This window comes from Myotis nattereri (genome assembly GCF_964212035.1).
Source record: "Myotis nattereri genome assembly, chromosome: 19".
Lineage (NCBI taxonomy): Eukaryota > Metazoa > Chordata > Mammalia > Chiroptera > Vespertilionidae > Myotis > Myotis nattereri.
This window is the reverse complement of record NC_138095.1, coordinates 24,471,187-24,491,397: the sequence shown is the minus strand read 5'-3', so window position 1 is coordinate 24,491,397 and position 20,211 is coordinate 24,471,187. Positions and strand designations below refer to the sequence as shown.

General features: G+C 45.3%; 2 protein-coding genes across 2 annotated transcripts; one reads left to right on the top strand and one right to left on the bottom strand.

Annotated features, from left to right (window-relative positions):
• Window positions 1-404: 404 nt before the first annotated feature.
• Window positions 405-5,522, top strand: XBP1 (X-box binding protein 1). Its single transcript, XM_081114191.1, is given in 6 exon segments — window positions 405-648; window positions 1,709-1,805; window positions 2,829-2,966; window positions 3,786-3,845; window positions 3,848-3,931; window positions 4,411-5,522. Coding segments are annotated over 6 exon segments (1,167 nt in total). The 5' UTR covers window positions 405-415; the 3' UTR covers window positions 4,966-5,522.
• A 2,696-nt stretch (window positions 5,523-8,218) lies between these two features.
• On the bottom strand, window positions 8,219-18,326 carry CCDC117 (coiled-coil domain containing 117). Its single transcript, XM_081114108.1, has 5 exons — window positions 17,952-18,326; window positions 17,262-17,312; window positions 14,127-14,351; window positions 13,298-13,435; window positions 8,219-11,148 (listed from the first exon to the last, which is right to left on the bottom strand). Exons 1-5 carry the CDS (start codon window positions 18,119-18,121, stop codon window positions 10,911-10,913), a joined length of 822 nt encoding a protein of 273 aa, XP_080970234.1. The 5' UTR covers window positions 18,122-18,326; the 3' UTR covers window positions 8,219-10,910.
• Between the last annotated feature and the right edge of the window lie 1,885 nt (window positions 18,327-20,211).

The window sequence follows — 20,211 nt, the reverse complement described above, 5'->3', positions numbered from 1 at the left end:
CCGTCTGGAAATCTGTCGGCTTGGAATGAAATTGTCATTCTGAGTAAAAACGCGTCAGCCTAGGGGGCGGGGGGGTGAGGCTGTTAAGGAAACTCGGCCGGCCCCGACCCTTCCTCCGCCGCCAGGGGCTCCCCCAGCCCTCGGGGGCCCCGCACCCCCCGCCCAGGGCCGGCTCCCTCCGGCCGCCCCCGCGGAAAATGCCCCCGCACACCCTGCCGGGAAAAGCCGCCGCCACGCTGGACGCCTTGGCCCCGCCCCCGCCGCGGCCTGTGGACCAATGGGAGACGAGCTCCTCTACGCGTCACGCGGCACTGGCCAATCGCGGGAGGCCACGACCGTAGAAAGGCTGGGCGCGGCCCGGGCTGACGGCTGGGCGGCGGCGGCGCGCACTCGCGTACACACACAAGCTCGGGCCATGGTGGTGGTGGCGTCCGCGCAGAGCCCGGCGGCCGGGGCCCCGAAAGTGCTGCTTCTGTCCGGCCAGCCCGCCGCCGCCGCCGCCGCCGGAGCCCCGGGCGGCCGGAATGTGCCGCTCATGCTGCCGGGCCAGCGAGGGGCCAGCTCGGAGGCGGAGAGCGGGGGGCCACCCCTGGCGCGAAAGCGACAGCGCCTCACACACCTGAGTCCCGAGGAGAAGGCGCTGCGCAGGTGGGCGAGGGGGCCCGGGTCTGAGATCGGATCCGAACCCGGGTCCGGGGCCCGGGGCCTGGGTCTGGATCGGGCAGCGCTCGCTCGGGCGCCCTCGGCCTGGCGGGTCGGATGCCAGCGCGGCGCGGGGCGGGGCAGGAAGTCGGGACTGACCGCGTCCACCGCGCTCCGTGGAGCCCGGGCTGCTCGGGCGTTTTTTTCGTTTCCTTCTTTTCTAGCTCAGGAGGGAGATGCCTAGAGCCGGGGATGTTGAGCGACCACAGTCCAGTCGTTCAGCTTTTTTTTTTTTTTTTTTTTTTTTTGCACTTGGAGTCGGTTATCCGCTCGGGTTCCCTAACTTTATTTCGAGGGGCAGCTGACATGACAGCTGTTGAAAGGACCCTGAGGTCACCGCAGCCTTAAAATGGCCTTTGCTTCCTGGCGTCTTTGGGGAGAGGGGGGAGATGCTGATGACTCCGTCCCCTGCAGTGTTATTTCTTTTCTGATCGCCGTGCACTTGGGGATGCAGAGCCTCCCGGAGCGCACAGGGCTCCCGCCCCGGGGACTGCCCGGGACCTCGGCCGCGGAGCGAAGGGCACCCACCAGCCCCTCCCTCGCTGGAGTTGCGCTTGCGGGGAGGGAGGGTTTCTGTTTGGAGCGGAATTGCAGCCTTCGCTAGATTCGATCCGTCCAGGTTGGATCCTGTTCGAGGGGGGTTGGAGAGTTCAGGAAGCAGGGGGAGTGGAAAAGGGAGGAAGAAAGTTCTTATGTTGCAAGAGGAATGAATATTTGTGTCCAGCCCCCGTGCTGTGGCCAGAATGAGGCTGAAGTGGATGATGCAACCTGGGAGAGAATAAAGCAACATGGGGGGGGGAGGGGGGAGAGAGAGAATAAAGCAGGTCTTCAGGATAGGCTGAGAGAAGGCTGTGTTTTTGTTTTGTTTTGTCGAGGGGGATGGAGCCTGGGTCGTATCTACCGGATGCTGTACATGTATGTGAAAGCACCAGCTGGCCGAGTTTTCAAATAAAGACATAAGGAAGGCGGGAGATGACTCAGTGCGGTATGCCCCTTCTGTTCGCAGGAAACTGAAAAACAGAGTTGCAGCCCAGACCGCCAGAGACCGAAAGAAAGCTCGGATGAGCGAGCTGGAGCAACAAGTGGTCGATTTGGAAGAAGAGGTAAAAATACTTAAAGCTAAAAAAAAAAAAACCCCACAAAAACTCTTCTCTCTGTTGTGTATCCTTCCCTAGTACATGTTCTGATATTCGCTGCCTACCCCAAGTTGTGTCGGTCCCTTTGGAATAAAATGGAACATGTGATTAAAAGTTAAGTCTCGCCCTGGCCGGTTTGGCTCAGTGGATAGAGTGTCAGCCTGCGGACAGATGGGTCCCAGGTTCGATTCTGGCCAAGGGCACATGCCTCGGTTGCAGGCTCGATCCCCAGTAGGGGGTGTGCAGGAGGCAGCCGATCAGTGATTCTCTCTCATCATTGATGTTCCTCTCTCTCCTCCCTTCCTCTCTGAAATCAATAAAGAAATATATAAAAAATAAAATAAAAGTTAAATCTAAGTTAGGGTGGACAAGGTCGCTGGTTAAATGGTGAAGCTGGATGAGAGAAAATGACCCACCCGCAGGCAGATGGTACTGGATCGGTTTCAAAGTTGGCGAATTACAGCAGTGTTTATCAAGGTAGTGCTAAGAAATTACTAAGAGCAGAGGAGGAAAGAAATCATTGCTTACACTTGAGTCCCTTCCTGGCGTGGCCAAAGTCCATGAACGGTTCCCTTCCCCTTCTAGGGTACGCCTGATCTTAACCTGTTGCCACTGACACATCCTAAATAATGATTATTTATATTCTTTTTTTTCATATTTTGATTTTATGGTCCACTTTTGTTATTACATGCCAATTCAAGATAGGATTTTTTTTTGTCATCATAGCTAAACTAAAGTTACAAGTCACCCTTTGCTGAGGTCTATGTTAGTTGGAGGCATTGTATTATTTGTGACCCCCATGAACTGGCACTTCTTAAATAGCTTATTTTTAGTCATTATGACCTGGCCTTTCTAATACCTAGTGTGACCTGGATAAGCATAGTTTTCCCAAAGGAGAAGGAAGGGAAATTAGTTGAAGTGAAACTCCCATCAGGTGTATTCAGTGAAAGAATTAGATGTTTTAATAGACTCTTACGAACTTTCTTCCAGAACCAGAAACTTCTGCTGGAAAATCAACTTTTACGAGAGAAAACCCATGGCCTTGTGGTGGAGAACCAGGAGTTAAGACAGCGCCTGGGCATGGATGCCCTGGCTACTGAGGAGGAGGAGGAGGAGGAAGAGACCAAGGCAAGTATCTCCTTTATCTGGTGACGAATGGGAGAACTGTTTCTAAGTGGCGTGACATGGCCTCTTTAATGACACTTACTTATTTTCCAGTGTGTATTGAATAGTACAAGTCCTGATACTTAATAAGTTACATGGCGCTCTCAGAGCAAGTACTAACAAATGCCGATAGCCCCTAAGATGTGTCAGCGTTAAGGAGAACCAGCGTGAGAGAGCCAGTCAAATCTGACTTTGAGTGCTACTAACATTATAGAAGCTTTTTGATGAATATGAATAAGCAGGGAAGGGACTCATTTTGATAGTGACACTTCTCTGATAGAAGATTTATGGCTTTTAATCTATGGATTAATTAATCTATAGATGAGGAATATTATTGTTATGGAGAACATCACTAGGATATTATTTAAGAGTAAAAATGTTTCGTGGCATGCAAAACCACAATGAAAAGTCAGCTTTGCCTGGCCCATGTGGCTTAGTGGCTGAGTAACGACCTATGAACGAGGAGGTCACAGTTCGATTCCTGGTCAGAGAGGCAGCTGTTCAATGATTCTCTCTCATTCATCATTGATGTTTCTGTCTCTCCCTCCCTCTCCCTTCTTCTTTGAAATCAATAAAAATAGAGTTTTTTAAAAAGGCTAGTCTTACTCCCTTTTCTCATCTTTTCTTGAGGACTCAAGAAAATGGAAATAACAGTGGTCAGGGAAATATTTCAGTTCTGAAGATTGGTTTTCTAAATTTATTGGAAGTTGCAAATCACAGCCGCCTGGTGAGCATTTCCTTGGGGATTCTCAGCTGTTTATTCACTTTGGTTTTTCCTCCCAGGGGAATGGAGCGAGGCCAGTGGCCGGGTCTGCTGAGTCCGCAGCACTCAGACTACGTGCACCTCTGCAGCAGGTGCAGGCCCAGTTGTCACCCCTCCAGAACATCTCCCCATGGATTCTGACAGTGTTGACTCTTCAGACTCTGAGGTAGGGGCTGTTTGGGTTTCCTGAAGAGGTGTTATCACTAGTTAATTCCATCTTTGATGCCCAATATTCCTACCAGACAGATTAGGGACAGAAGTTGGTTTGGGTTGGGTTGGGTGATTCAGAGCATGGAGTGAAGTGTAGATAAATGGGTCTGGTGGGTTCCGGAGGTTATCCTATAGCAGCGGTTCTCAACCTGTGGGTCGCGACCCCTTTGGGGGTCGAATGACCCTTTCACAGGGGTCGCCTAAGACCATCGGAAAACACATATATAATTACATGTTTTTGTGATTAATCACTATGCTTTAATTATGTTCAATTTGTAACCATGAAATTGGGGGTGACCACATGAGGAACTGTATTAAAGGGTCGCGACATTAGGAAGGTTGAGAACCACTGGCCTATAGCATAATTGATTAATTTATATTATAGGGCGTAGTACTTCGTGTTCTCAGGTGCATTCTAATTTTTGCCTCTTGCAGTCTGATATCCTGTTGGGCATCCTGTTCAACTTGGACCCAGTCATGTTCCTCAGATGTCCTTCCCCAGAGTCAACCAGCCTGGAGCAGCTCCCAGAGGTCTACCCAGAAGGACCCAGTTCCTTACCAGCCCCCCCTTCTCCATCACTGGGGACGTCATCAGCCAAGCTGGAAGCCATTAATGAACTGATTCGTTTTGACCACGTATATACCAAGCCTCTGGTCTTAGAGATGCCCTCTGAGACAGAGAGCCAAGCCGATGTGGTAGTGAAAATTGAGGAAGCACCTTCCAGCCCCTCAGAGAAAGATCCCCCTGAATTCGCTGTCTCTGTGAAGGAAGAACTTGTAGATGACTTCATTCCAGAGCTGGGTATCCCAGATCTCCTTTCAACCGGCCACTGCCTGAAGCCATCTTCCTGCCTCCTGGATGCTTATAGTGACTGTACATATGAGGGCTCCCCTTCCCCTTTCAGCGACATGTCCTCTCTGCTTGGTGTAGACCATTCCTGGGAGGACACCTTTGCCAATGAACTCTTTCCCCAGCTGATAAGTGTCTAAAGGATGGCCCAACATTGCCCTTTGCCTTGATTTTTACACTGCCTGGAAGAGAGCAGAGAAGCCTGTCTGTGCTTCATTCAGAAAGCCAAAGTAGAAGATGCACAGCAAAATATTTGTCTGTTAAACCTCACAGGTCACCCCAAGTATTGTCTTTTGAGACATTCAGCCGTCCCAAGGTACTCAGATATAGTGCTATATCCAGAATTGCAGCTTTTGAGGTAGTATCTTAAGGGCAGTGGTTTGCTCTAAAGTACTTACAAAGGGACCTCAGACAGGGAATTTATGAATGGCCCTTTATCATTTCTCTTCCTTCTCAGCGTCCTAGGCCTGCCTCTGATTTTTAGGGACTTTAGTTTGCTTCTGCAAGCAGAGAGAAACCTAGCTGAGGGGGCTCCTTTTCCCTCATGTACAGTTCAAGTAAAGATCAAGAATCTTTTGTAAAGTTACAGAAATTTACTATGTAAATGCTGATGGAATCTTTCTCTGCTAGTGTATCTTTTGGAAGGTGCTTTCTTCATTTATTTAAAACTACCCATGCAATTAAAAAGTGCAATGCAGTCTTTGTTCTATGATTCCTTCTTGGATCTTACCATGTTCTTCCCAGGTGTTCCACTGTTTGCTGTGGTAGTGATTTATCCAACTTCAGTAAGCATGCCACTTTTAAAGTGCCTGAAGGTTTTTTCCCTGTAATTACTGCTTGCCACAATTCCTGAAGGCCATAAGTGATATAATCTACTCTGAGCAGTTAACTATATTTCAGATCATTTCTTCAGCTTAACAGACCATTATCACAGCTAGTAAGTGGCAGAGCTAGAACCCTTAACCACTGTTTCGCTATACCATCTCATGTGAGAGAAGGGCATGCCATTAAATACCAAGATTTTCTTGCCATTATTAAAGGGTTTAAGAGCACTTTCTAGAATCAGACTTCCTGGCTCAACTCTGCCACTGGTTAGCTGGGTAATCCTGGACATACCACTTATTTTCTTGTCTGTAAAGGGGCATAATAGTATCTACCAGTTGCTAAAGGATTCAGAGATGGTGTGTTAGAAGCACTTAGGACATTCTAGGCACCATCCCACGCACTAAAAAGTTAGCTGTTCTCTCCTAATCAATTTTGGAAGGGTTTTAATGACAATTAGATATACATACTCTAGAACTTGTTTCACAAAACATGGCACCTGTTCTAGGGACTTGATGGCCTCCTCATCCTTCATGGTGCACCTCTTGGGAATCCTTTTATGAGATGGTAAAGGGTTTCCCTCACTGACATTTCACCTATGCCAGCATTCTATGCCAATGTTAGGACAACCTCTGGGGAGGTCAAACTGAACGAGTAGACGAAAATGGGATTCAGTCCCAAGCAGCAAGGCACAACGGTATAGTTTCAACCAGTACAAGGGATTGAAGGCATGTGATTTCGGTGTGATTGGCGGCATGTCCACAAGCATACTTTAAGGCAAGACAGCCTGAGACTCCTGGTCACTGAAGCCAGAGCCCAATGCTGGTGTGTGGCATGTTAGCTTGCTTAGACTCAGTTTCTGTGTCGTAAATGGAAGGACAGCCTCCATCTGTCCTCATGACTAAAAACTTGATCACCTGATTTTCTGTAACTGAAAACTTAAGAGCTGAGAATCTATTTAGAGATCGTGTAGGCAGATGTAATTACAGATGCATTTTAAGCTTCCATCAAAATAGCAGAAGCATCGAAATTGAGGCTCAAGTCATTTACATTCAATGTCGTCACATGAAAGAGGCAGCTGTACTAACAGGAATCACACACGGGACATGCATAACCTGTAGGTTATCAGGGTTTTCGTTTCCTGCACAGATGGGTGGAAATTACTAAACACTACCCAGTCTTGAGAAAACACCTGGTATTCAAGACGTCTTCATATTGAAACACTAAATCGAATGGTTAGAAATAAAAATCAAGACCCTTTCCTACAAAACCAAAACACAATTTCTATTAAATGCAGAGGGCTGTCCATAACAGATGAAAAGAATCAGGTGACATGCCTGCACACCGTTTCCCTGGGCCTTGTAACACCAGTCTCTGTGGGCTTCCTTGCTTTTCTAGGAATACTACTAGAGCACACACAAAGTAGGCCAGAACTGTAGACAGCAGGTCATACTGCGTACTCCAGGAGTATTTTATGGCATAGGTTAAAGTCTAATAGTCTAAGAATGAAATCTTTACCCCTTGACCCAATGTTCACTAAGGGACAGGAAGACTGGCTTACTTACCCACTCATCAGTTGCTGAAAGACGACATCCTTATTGCTGGAGTTGTCATATCTGCAATGCCACTGGCAGAATATTTGAACCAAATGGATATACACAAAACTAAATATCCCCTCAAGGAATTAAATGTTTGTGTGTCTTTAACTGACTTTAGAGCGGGGGCAGGAGAGAGAAAATTATTGATCACCTGCCTCCCGCACAACCCTCAATGGGGATCAAACCTACAACCTGGGCATGTGCCCTGACCAGGAATTGAACCAGTGACCTTTCAATGCACAAAACAACACTCAACCGAGCCACAATGGCCAGGGCTCCCCCTCAAGGAATTAAGTGTTACGCTGCCTAAAACACGTTATTAATAAAACCAAATGGCATTTTAGGTATTGCTGCAAAAAGACTGTGAAACCACTGAAGTCTGAACACTGCGCCTAGTGAATTGGATTATACTATCTTGTCAGTATCTAAGGTTTTTTAGTTTTTAAGCCTGTGAAAGAACTTTTAAAAATAACTTTTAGCTGTGATTTCCAAATGAAAAACAAAACAAGATCCTGAGTTTTCTGTATAATTATAACCCAAAGTTAACCTGCCCATAAATCAGGGAATCCACATTTATCCTACTCCTTATTTTTAAAGGTCCCAGACCTATAAAAACAGAACTGTGAACACTATGCACCCTTTTCAACTCCATATTTGAACATTTTTGAAGGCTCAGTCACCACTGCCATCTTGAATACGGGCAATTAATCACCATTACCAATCAATGCTGTTCATACAACAGTAGTGAATTGCTAAGAGTGGATAGTACTCTAGGGGTTTTAGGAACGGCAAGACATACTATGCCTGTTTTGTAAAGAGCTAATTCATTTATGAAACTTACCTTTAACCCAACATAATCATCTCTTCAGAATATATTTAAGCCCCTCACTGATATGCTACTTGAAATACAATTTAGAGGAAAGCAAACAAGTGATTGTTATATTAAGTACAGAAATACAAATATTTCAAAAAGTCCAAAACACTTATGTTTTATTGAAAACAAATACAGGAACACCAGATTCTCGTTTTAAAGCAAAATTGACAGCATTTTCCAGAACTTTCCTAGTACTGCACCATTCTTACCACTATTAAAAAACAAAACAAAGTTCTAAATCCAAAATAATTAATGAACTTGCCGGTAAGCATTCTTCTCATGGTTCTAGTTTTCCTAAATTTTACATTTGCACCTTTTCAAGAATGAGGGTTTTTTTATTTGACTGATTAATATGTGAGAACTGGACTTACTTTCTTCATATTAACTTTTTTTAAAAAAATCCACACACCCTATTCAAACTCAGAGAAAATATACATTTGTTCATTAAAGCTCACCTGCTTTAGATAATTTTTCCTCTTCATACATTAGCATAGAAAGCCAATGTTTGATCCACGCTGCAAAAACTGTACAAAATGAAAAGATGTTATTCCCCTAGGGAAACCTTAAGGCAAAACTAAAAGTCTTATGCCAAAAAAAACAAAACAACAAAAAACAGAAGCATGGGGGCTGTGGAGACGGCTCAGGTGAATAAGCACCACAAGGATGAAGACCATTTTAGTATAAACATATGCAAATTTAGAAAGGAGCATTGAACATCCATTTTCCTGCAGAAAGAATTGTCATGTCAGATCACTTGACTCCTGAAACAAGTTCTGTTTAGATTTTAATAAACAGAATCTTAATTCTCTCCTATATTTGCCTATGGTATCAGAACCTTGGTCTGGGGGCTCTTTCTTCCTCCTCTTCATTACACGGACCCTGATCAAAGGCCTGCTCAACATTCCTATAGAAGATAATAGTGTGTTTGGGTGCTTCTTGGGAAAGCTGTCACCTCCCCTTCCACCCTAACACTGGGATTAACTCCAAATTCCGGGAGTTGCTTCATGTTTTTGGGTTGCAATAGAACAAAGTTTTTAACATGGAGATTTCTTTAAGGCGACAAACTTTACAAGTTGGTCCCAATAAACAATGACCTAAAGGCAGGAGTTTTTCAAATGGCATGAATCAGACACAGGCAGATTTCAACAGAATACAGTTTACATTCATCTCTAAATCTGAGATTAAGAAACTATTAGCTGGTTTCCAACTGGTTTAAATACTGGTTTGAAGTTTGAATAATTTTATTGTGTAGACATTAAATATTTTGTTTAAATATTAAACATTAAATCTTTTCCTGACTGTCCAGACAGAAATAGAGAAAGCAGGAACAAAAGGCAAGAGAAGAAACAGTCCAACAACAGACTTGTGACTTCTACACCATCTGTAACAAGGGGAAGGATTTCAGCATGTGTTTCAAAATGCCTGGGAGCTAGTTCCTAAAAAGTTACCTCTATACTTGGTATAAACCTTTTTTTTTTCTATACAAGGTATTTGATTCCTACAAAGGGAGCAGAAACCCAGAAAACAAAAAGAACGAGGTGGTCTCCTGTATGTGAGGAAAGGGCCAATATCACACTATTACACTCATTGAATAAGTTATAGTGAATATTCTGTAGCATTAAAGGAACTGTCATTTCACTTTGCACTACTGAGTCCTTGCCACACAGAAAGTTCTTCCTGAGAAGTAAAACACTTTAAACTTGGTTATCCCCAACGGACACCTTGAGCTGGTTTACATCTGAAAACTGAAGGCTTCCTGCCTGCTCGCAGGAAACTCTTCTCTACCAACTTTTAGGCTACTGCGTAATAGCTGAAGCACCAGGCAAACTGGCTATTTCAGGAAATCTCCACATGGCCTGCCCATATGTTCTCAGTTAATTATCCAGTCATTGTTTCTAAATTAACATTTAAAACTCAACTTGCTCATACAGGTACCTTTTTTTAGCTACTGAAGTGATCAATACTGGGCTTAGCTGACACAGCACTTTCTCAGGATTACCCAAGAGATGCTTCTCCCAGAGCCAATTTGCACATGGGTTACCTCAAAATCCTTTGAATTATCCAAGTTAATTAAGTTGTAAACAGTACTGAATAGTTCGGTTTCTCCATTATGCAAGGGAATCCCAGGAACGACAGTAACACAGAGCAAAACAGCCTCAAAGGAAAAACCTTTTCTTTGTATTTTCATTGCATTTTCAGAGGCAGAGGTGAGCCACAATGCTACTGGCTATTTAATCAACTTAGCTACACTGAAATGACAACTACTGTACAAGTTTCAGAGCCTCTGTTAAATTTCTTAGCAATAGGCTTGAGCTACTGCTTTCTTCCCTCCTTCTCCCCAATCATAGTCACCACTGTAAACAGCGTTCGTATCTACAGATGAAGCTGGGATTCAACTGTCAGGGCTCAGTCGTAGTAGCAGTACCCTTTTTTCTTAATGCATCTTTTTTAACTTGAGTCTCAGTATTTTCCAAGCTTCTGAATGGTTTAAACAATGTGGCAGGTGATTTAAGTCACCCTTCCACACGGAGTGTCTGTACTGGCCTGTGCAGACTGTAAGCTCACAAAAACAATGCCTCTAGAAAATAGCCTTTCCCTTGAGGCAAGCTTCCTTGGCGAAACGTTGAATTTAAGAAATGGCTACCCAAAATGAGAGGCCCACCCCAAACCACAGGTGGAGATGTTCTTACACCTGTTTCATAACTTTCAAGTCCCTATGCTGTATAAGCAGGCTCATGAATAAACACATGAGCCTTCAAAAATTTGACAACTTTAGTATAGAAACACATTTCTAGAGTTCCATCTCTTCTTCTGTGCAAGCAGCGGTCTCCAAACTATTGTACATCGGCAGCCCTGTTTGCCGAGGTTCCAAGAACAGTTCAGTTCTCCTAGGGAAGGTGGTGCCGGCGGCGGCTTGCTTAGCTTGGCTCTCTCTTGTGTAGTTCTTAGCGTTAGATGGCGGCTTTGGCTTATCAGAAAGGAGTTCAGGGAGAGGTTTCCAGAGCACAAGCTCCATAGAAGGACGGCTCCTAAGAAATAAAATACAGATTTTTATTAAAAATTCTAAGATGTGAAAATAAAAGATATATGTTGAGAAGCTAGTCTACTGTCTAATATGTAGAATTACACACTGAAAGCATCAAAAGAAGAGATTCATTATAATAATGCAAATTAATTTTTAGAAAGGATATTCAGCCCTAGCTGGCTTGGCTCAGTGGATAGAGTGTCAGCCTGAGGACTGAAGGGTCCCAGGTTCGATTCCGGCCAAGGGCACATGCCTGGGTTGCGGGCTCAATCCTCAGTGGGGGGTATGCAGGAGGCAGCCAATCAATGATTCTCTCTCATCATGATGTTTCTATTTCTCTCTCCTTCTCCCTTCCTCTCTGAAATCAATAAAGAAATATATTTAAAAATAAAAATAAAAAAGGATATTCAAATACATAAAATTTTTCAGTTCTGCATGCATTTTTAACCAGACCAACTGGTTGTACTGATGCTGTGATTAGAATATAAACATCCAATGTGAAAAATAGAGGCCCTTGATTTAATATAACTTTTTTTTTAGACAGAGTGGAAAGGAGAGAGGGGGGAGAGAGAGAAACATTGATGAGAGAGACACACATTGATGTGGGCTACTATCTTGTACTAACCTATTATAAATGAAAACGAAGCACTGGAAAAATACATTAAAAGTATCTCAGTATGCCCTTTGCTTAGTATAGCTATGAAGTATGTTGCCTGGCAGGTGTGGCTCAGTGGTTGAGCACTGACCTATGAACCAGGAGGTCATGGTTCGATTCCCGCTCAGGGCACATGCCCAAGTTGCAGGCTTGATCCCCAGTTGGAGGCATGCAGAAAGCAGCCAATCCAGTGATTCTCTCTCATTATTGATGTGTCTATCTCTCTCTCCCTCTCCTTTCCTCTTTGAAATCAATAAAAATATATTTTTTAAAAAGTATAATTCTTTTTGCTGTAAGCCAATGCCTGTGTCTGCTCCCACCAAACCTCCCCAGTCACTAATGGTTCGATGGTTTCTGGAGCCCAAAGGCAAGTAAAGCAAAATAAAATACAAACAATAAAGAGTATCTCCGAAGGTGAGCTTCTGGAAAACTACCAAGAGCAGAAAGTGCTATGTTTTAGGCTGGAGAGTAACATCACCTGCTTTCTCTTGGCTAAACTATTGACCCATCCTCAGGGTTGGGTAGTTAATTATAAGCTCAAGTTAGGGACTGTGATCTAACATCAAGCAGCGCTGAACCCACTATGGCCAAAGGCAGTAATGCTTCATCTACCTAGCATCCCTGGGACTGGTGCCCGACGAGAAGGTACCAGGTATATGCCACGTATCCTGACTCTCAAGTCTTATCTAGGCAGCACATAAATGGCACTTATAACCTACCTACAGCAGATGCTGAGGACTGGAGACCACCTAGGCTCAAGGATACAAGAATTACCGAGCTATCATGCGCTCTTATGTTAATGAGCTCCAGGATGTTTTGCTTTTTAGTTTAGGGTCTTACGTTTGCTTTCCAGTTTCCTCTCTTGTCCTCACCCTATACTTTCATTACTCAGAACAAGTCTGTCTGTTCTGCTCTCACTAGCTGTTTCTACTCTGATGATCTAGGAAAACAGAAAAATGAAACTGTGTCTATATTAGGGGAATAATGGTGCTTACAGCTAAAGGCCTTGAGAGGCTATATACACTATAAGACAAACATATGAGTTTTGATTTATAACCTTTGTCATAACTCTCTTTTCTGACTGCTGGGAGACATTTTTGTTTGTTTCCTAGATCTCGATAGTGTTCCTGGATGATTGAGAAGCCAGGTAAACGAGGTTTTGAAATGTGGATCCTATGTCCTATCATAAGAATTTAAGAGAATGGGCTCTTCCTTGCCAATCCTCCCATTCCCCAATAGAATACACTGCCGTTCAGGCCTGTACTCAAAGAATCCAAGGGTTAAGTAGGCAAACCATTGCATTCTTCAAACTCTTTCTTGCAGAGCATTTTGCTCACTCCAATGAACTAAAAAGGTCTGCAACCTGGACTAACACAAAACCTACTGCTCTTTCCCGTGGCTGGTGACCAGGAGGTGAAGAGACGGCTAGGTTGGCAAGGTCTAGGGACTCTGGGTTTTCAAGATCATAAGTAAATGGAAATCAGGAACCAAAACTTACATGGACTCAATCATTTTCTTTGTAAAGACTTCATCAAATTCCCTCTTCAAACCTGTTTTCATAGCATCAGAAAGGACAAGACTGGGGAGATGGTTAATATTTCTGTCAGCTTCAACTTCTTCATCTTCGTCAATTATTCTAAATAAAGGCAGCAGAAGCAGAGAAAAAAACTGAGTCAAACTATTATATATTCTAGTAATTGGAAAAAAATTAAAATAAAAAAGGATAAAAGTAACAGGTGCTATAGCAAAAGGTCAAGTAAAACATGAGGCTATACATGAGTGAAAAAATTGTACACAGAATAGTTATTCAACATTTCATTTAATAAAAGTTTTATATTCGATGCAAAGTTGAAGAATGTGTCCCTGGCCCTAGCTGGTCTGGCTCAGTGGATAGAGCGTCAGCCTGTGGACTGAAGGGTCCCAGTCAAGGGCACATGCCTGGGTTGCAGGCTTGATCCCCAATAGGGGGTGTGCATGAGGAAGCCAATCGATGATTCTCTGTCATCACTGATTTCTCTCTCTCTCTCCCTCTCCCTTCCTCTCTGAAATTAATAAAAACATATTTTTTAAAAAAAGAATGTCTCCCTGAAACTCCCATAAACCAAAAATTAATATTCAGATAGTAGTAAGTGAAAAAATTCTGTACAGTTCTACAAGAAGCGCTTACTTTAACATTTAATATGTACATTTTGAGTTCCCTTATTTTTACAGTTTCTCTAAGGGGTTGAGGATCAAGGTATCATCAAGTGATGAATCAGACTAGCTTAAAAGAGTAGAGACATTACCTCGGAACAGCCACAAGCCCGTTACATACGCTGCCCATTTACCTGTCCTCAATTTCCTGAAGCCTCCTTCTGGCAACTTCACACTGCGGTTCTCCGGTTGTCTGGTCCATTTCCTCACAAATAACATCTACCGTGGCGGGTGCAGAAAGGCCACTAGCGCACGGACGTACTCCTTGGCCCTCTAGGCCCTGATGTGCACACAGAATCCAGCCGTTAGGGCCAGCGCGGAGCCCTGCTTCGGTTAGCCTTTTCTTTCTTACTGGGCAACTGGAAAAAAAAGTTTTGTCAATGAAAATCCTGAATATAAATGAAATGCAGATCATCCCTATCTCTAATCAAATTCTAATATGAAAGAACTCTAATCACTTCTGACAGTGTGTTTATAAAATCACGCATTTTCTTTTCTGTCATTCTCACCGCCTCCTTGAAAGGTTTTCTGCTACTGCTCTCTGCCAAACTAAGCTGTACCTACAAGATCCTTGCTTTTATAAAGTTTAAGTGTTCAATGTGGAAACCTGAAGTCATTCCTATTTGGCTCTGGATAGGTCAAGTGGGAGTAAGGAACCAAAAGTCACAAAGCAGCAATTCAGCACCAGCCATATTTTGTCATATTGCTGCTGCTCTATCAAACTGGTCACATGAGAAAGTGGTCTGTAGGCATCCCGTATTCCCTTATGGCAAACACATGCCGCATCAGGTTTGGTCTAAGTACTACAGGTGCTGCTGATGCTGCTGCTGATTTCTTGGTCCTCTCCAAAATGCCATACTGTCACTTGGCTCTCTGAGTTCTTGATTAATGAGGTACACTATTCCCCTACCTTCAAACATAAACTATCTTTACTTCCTTGAAAATTTTATATTTCATAGAGACCTTAGAGTTCAACAAATCCAATTTGTTTTGCACATTTGGAAACTAAGATCTAGAAAAACGTAAGTACTCCCTCCAAATGTAAGACAGAATTACATGTTGGGCACCAGACAGACCCACCCTAGAGCCCCTGAATCCTACTTCTGTGGCATTTTCACGAAAACTGCCAGCTCCTTAGGAAAGTTCAACTGTTCAAACTCTTATCATGAAGTAGTATTTGCAAGCATGATATTGCCAGTTTAGTAGAAAGCTGTATGGCAACTAGCCCTGTTCTATTTCAGTATTTAGGCCAAAAGTACTTTATGGTCTGGGCATTAGCAAGTGCAACCTCAAGACCAGAACATCTTGTATGTTTCCTGATGTGCACATGTACATACTTGGGAGGAGAACTGGTGGGTTAAAAGGTACATGTGCCTTCAACTTATTAGATAATGCCACCCTGTTTCGCGAAGTGCTATGCCAATTTACATTCTCATCTGTAGTGTTTGAGAGTTCCTGATGCTCCATGACCACGCCTATATCACGGTGGCTTTACTATGCACTTCCCTAAAGACTGATGAGGTTGAACATCTTTTCGTTTGGCTGGTCATCTGGATATCCTCTTTTATCCCTCCCACCCCAAACCTCCCCACTGACTGCCTACCTATGAATACAATTTTTGCCTATCAGATCATCAAATTTAAAAATATAGATGTGAGAAGATGGAAAAACAGACATTTCCACTGCTATAAAGAATATAAGTTGACAACTCTGGTTCCGGCATGGCTCAGTGGTTGAGCGTGGACCTATGAACCAGGAGGTCACGGTTCGATTCCTGGTCAATTGCCAGTTGGGGCACATGCCCGGGCTGTGGGCTTGATCCCCAGTGTGGGGCGTGCAGGCGGCAGCTGATCAATGATTCTCTCTCATCATTGATATTTCTATCTCTCTCCCTCTTCCTTCCTCTCTGAAATCAATTAAGAAATATATTTTAAAAAAAGAAATATATATTTTAAAAAGTATTTAAAAATTCTTAAAAAAGCCCTGACTGGTTTGGCTTAGTGGATAGAGTGTTGGCCTGCGGACTGAAGGGTCCCAGGTTCGATTCCAGTCAAGGGCATGTACCTTGGTTGCGGGCACATCCCCAGTGGGGAGTGTGTGTAGGCAGCTGATCAATGTTTCTCTCTCATCAATGTTTCTAACTCTCTATCCCTCTCCCTTCCTCTCTGTAAAAAAATCAATAAAATATATTTTAAAAAAAATCTTAAAAAAAAGAAATTTAAAATGCATACATTTAAGACCCAGCAATTTCCTGTCTAGGAAATCCATTCACGTACTTGCAAATATATACGAAGAATTTAAAAAGAATGTCCATGTGCTAAGCCAAATAAGCCATTAAGAGAAAGGTAAGTATCACAGGATCTCTTATATGTGGAATCTAATGAACAAAATAAACTGATGAACAAAAATCGATCCAGACACACAGAAGCATGAACAGACTGGAATGTCAGAGGGAAGGTGGAAGTGGGTGGGACGAGATCAACCAAAGGACTTGCATGCATATATGCATAATCCAGGGACACAGACAATAGGGTGGTGAAGGCCTGGGGCAGGAGGAGGGGGTGGGGGTGGAGACACATGTAATAATTTCAATAATAAAGATTTAATTTTTAAGAAGTCATCGTAAATTCAATCTTTATCTTTCTTCACATGCAAAAATAAATAAATAAAAAGCCCATGGTAGAATTGTTAGTAATAGCAAAAAATTAGAAATAGCTTGGCAATCCATCCACAGCATACTGATGATCTATATACACCTAGCCTTACCAAAGGAATTAGGCAAACTCTATGTGCCCATAGGCAACAAGCTACAAGAAAGCAGAATGAAGAGATGCTTGTGTTGCCCAGTGTGAACAATATATCTTCTTACTAACAAATGCAGGCCTATACAGTGATAAGCGTGCAAGTTTTTTTACAATTATCTTCCAGAGGAGATGCAGGAAGCAGTTAACGGTGGTTGCCTCCGGGGAGAGCTGTGAGCTGGGAAGGTAAGACTTTCAAATGCTACATATCCTCCTGGAATTCTTTCCACTGTGTGTGCGTGTAACATTCACACGGTTCGAAATCAAAACTTCCCAACCCCTTAGAGAGCGGGAGGTGCCCGGACCCTGCCGGCCGCACGGTGCCTTCTCTAAAGCACCACCACCCAGGTGGCTAGCGCTATGGGTTCCCGCGCCTCCTTCCATCCTTTCTCGGCAAACAAATCACGAAGGACACAAAACAGGGTCAATCCTTACACGACAAGCGAATACATGGCCCCTGAAACTTACTCGTCATCTTCCCGCTCTAGCTTGTGTTTCTTTTTGCAGGGAACGGAAACACTGTTGAAACAAAACAAACAAACGAGGCATCAGTTTCCGGGGAAAGGCACGGAGCTCGCGCTGGCAGCAGCCACTCTTTCTGGCTGCAGTGAGCTCCCCGCCCCGCACGGACCCAGCTGCCGGTCCCTCTCCGGGACGGACACCAACCAGGTCGCCAGGTCAAGCAGGTACACGTGGGGAGGTCCCGGCCCAACCAGCGATTGCAATCTGACCCCTCGCTCTGTTCCCCGTCATGGGAGAGCCCCGGGGGCAGCCCGGGAAGGGAAAGGGGGTGCGGGACGACCTCACGCGGAGGACCCGCTCCGCCCCTCTCTGCAGAAGCAGCGGCCGCCGACGGCCCGAGACGCACGGAAAGTTGTGCGCCTCGCCGGCCGCGCCGGGTCCCAAAGAGGGGCGAGTCGGGGAGACGCCGAGGGGACGGACACCAGGCTCCCGATGGCCCGGACTCCGACCCGGTCGAGTTGGGGAAAGTCGGCTCACTTCCCGGAGGCGCAGGCGGGCCGAGGTCCCAGCGCGACCTCCGGCCACTTACAGTTACGGTCCCTGCAGATCCGGTTCCCCGTCTGTAACCGGGGGCTGCGGAGCCCCCCGCGGACGGAGCGCCCGGCCCACCCACCCCGCGCCCGTCCGGCTGCCTACCGTCCGCGCGCCGGGCTATTCGGAGAGACGCGGGGTCCCGGCCGCGGGGCCAGCTCGGCACCGTCCGTCCCCGGCGGGAAGGCCCGGCCGGAGAAGGCCGGTGGCGGCTGCAGGAAGTCCGAGCCGCCGCTCAGGGGGAGGCCGCTGAAGGGCCGACCGAGCGCGGCCATGGCCGGGGAGACGAGGGGGCTGCGTCCGCGGCCCAGGCCGCCCGCGTCCCCAGGCCCCGCGGCTGCAGCCACAGCGATTGTGGAGAGGTGCCCGCCTCTGAGCCCGCTCTTGACCTCACGTCACGCCTTCTAGAACCCTCCACCTCGGGCCGCCCAGGGGCACGCTGGGATTTGTTGTGTGTGGAGCGCGGCTGCCGCGAGGAATGCTGGGACTTGCAGTCCTGGGGAACTACAAACAAGATGGCTGCCTTGGTTGAGCCGGCTAACGCTTGAGGATGGCTGTCAGGCTTTGGCATGACGTAGGTTCGAATCCTCCCTTCACAAGGTATGTCATCCGCACCTCCTGTTTTCTCAGTAGTAAAACCCGATGATAATAATAGTGCCTATCTTCCTAGGGTTGTTGGGAGAAGTAAGTGAATTAAACATATAGAGCCTTTGGAACTCTTCTCAGCACAGAGTACAGATTCATTGAATATTGCCATTAATTCCTTCTGTCCTATCTAATAAAAGGCTAATATGCAAATTGTTCCCTAAACCCGGAATTCCATCGGGAGTTTGACCAGGGGGCGGGGCCGGCTGGCCAACCTCCTTCGCGCCCCCTCCCTCCCCCCCTATCTCCGGGCAGGCTGGCTGGACCCCACCTGTGCATGAATTCATGCACCGGGCCTCCAGTGTTTTAATATAAATGAAGTTGGTGATGCCTTAGAGCAGTGGTTCTCAACCTTCCTAATGCTGCAACCCTTTAATACAGTTCCTCGTGTTGTGGTGACCCCCAATTTCATTGTTACAAATTGAACATAATTAAAGCATAGTGATTAATCACAGAAACAATATGTAATTATAGATGTGTTTTCCGATGGTCTTAGGCGACCCCTGTGAAAGGGTCGTTCGACTCCCACAGGTGTCGCAACCCACAAGTTGAGAACCGCTGCCTTAGAGGGAACAGCAGGGAGGGGCAGTAAAGACCTCAGAGCGCTTGTGCAAAGTCTTCCAGCTTCTGCCTGGAGCATCCCGAGACATAGGCTTGCCCAAGGGGCGAGCAGAGTGGGTCAACCTGAACCACTGATTATGCCCTACTTTCCCCATCTCAGGGAATGGCACCACCCTCTAGCCTGAGTTGTTTGTGCCAATGTCCATGCCCAGCAGCCAGAGACCACCAAGATGGTATTTGTAATTGAACAAAGATGTGTTTATTGAGCCCTTCTAGTGAGGGAGTCTCTCAGGAAGGGCGGCTTTTTATAGGGTTTGGGCTGCCTTGGGTGCTTTGGAGGAAGGTTCTGGACTTAATATTGTCAGGAAGCAGGGCTAATTCTGTCAATCTTTTCTAGAAGGTGTGAGGAAAGAAGGTAGGCCAAACCCATACTTGATAAAGAAGCAAGTTCTTCATGTTAGCCAGGGTAGGGGGATATGGGCCCATTTGTGGTTTAAACAATGTGCACATGGTTGTGTGTACTCAGATAGGATTATGAAGTTCTTTTGTTTTTATCTTGATCCATCAAAGTCACATCTCAGACCTTGTGTGATGTGGACATCCTGAGAAGCGGTTTAAGAGGAAGACACCAAGTCCCACCTGATGGCACCAGGCCAGTATCAGCTGTCAGAAGATGCTTCTCTCCTTCTAACCAAAAAATCGAAGTATCATCAATGCCCCTTTTGTATTCACCCCTGTATTTAATCAGTTAGCAAGTCCTATCGGCTTTATTTGTGAAATGCTTCCAGATTATCTTTCTCTATTCCCATTGCTCTCATAATGGTCTAAGAAAAAAAAAAAAAAATGAATGAACCTCTTTTGCCTAATGTAAATAATGGATTAGGTTTACATTTTCTTAGTGGCATTTACAATCCAGTTTTGCCTCCCTTAGTTAACATCCCATTTATCTCAACTGGATTTAAAAGGTAGTCTCCTGGCCGGCTGGCATGGCTCAATGGTTGAGCGCCTACCTATGAACCAAGAGGTCACGGTTCAATTCCTGGTCAGGGCACATACCCAGGGGGCATGCAGGAGGCAACAGAGGATTCTCTGTCATCATTGCTGTTTCTATCTCTCCCTCTCCCTTCCTCTCTGAAATCAATAAAAATGTATTTTTTTT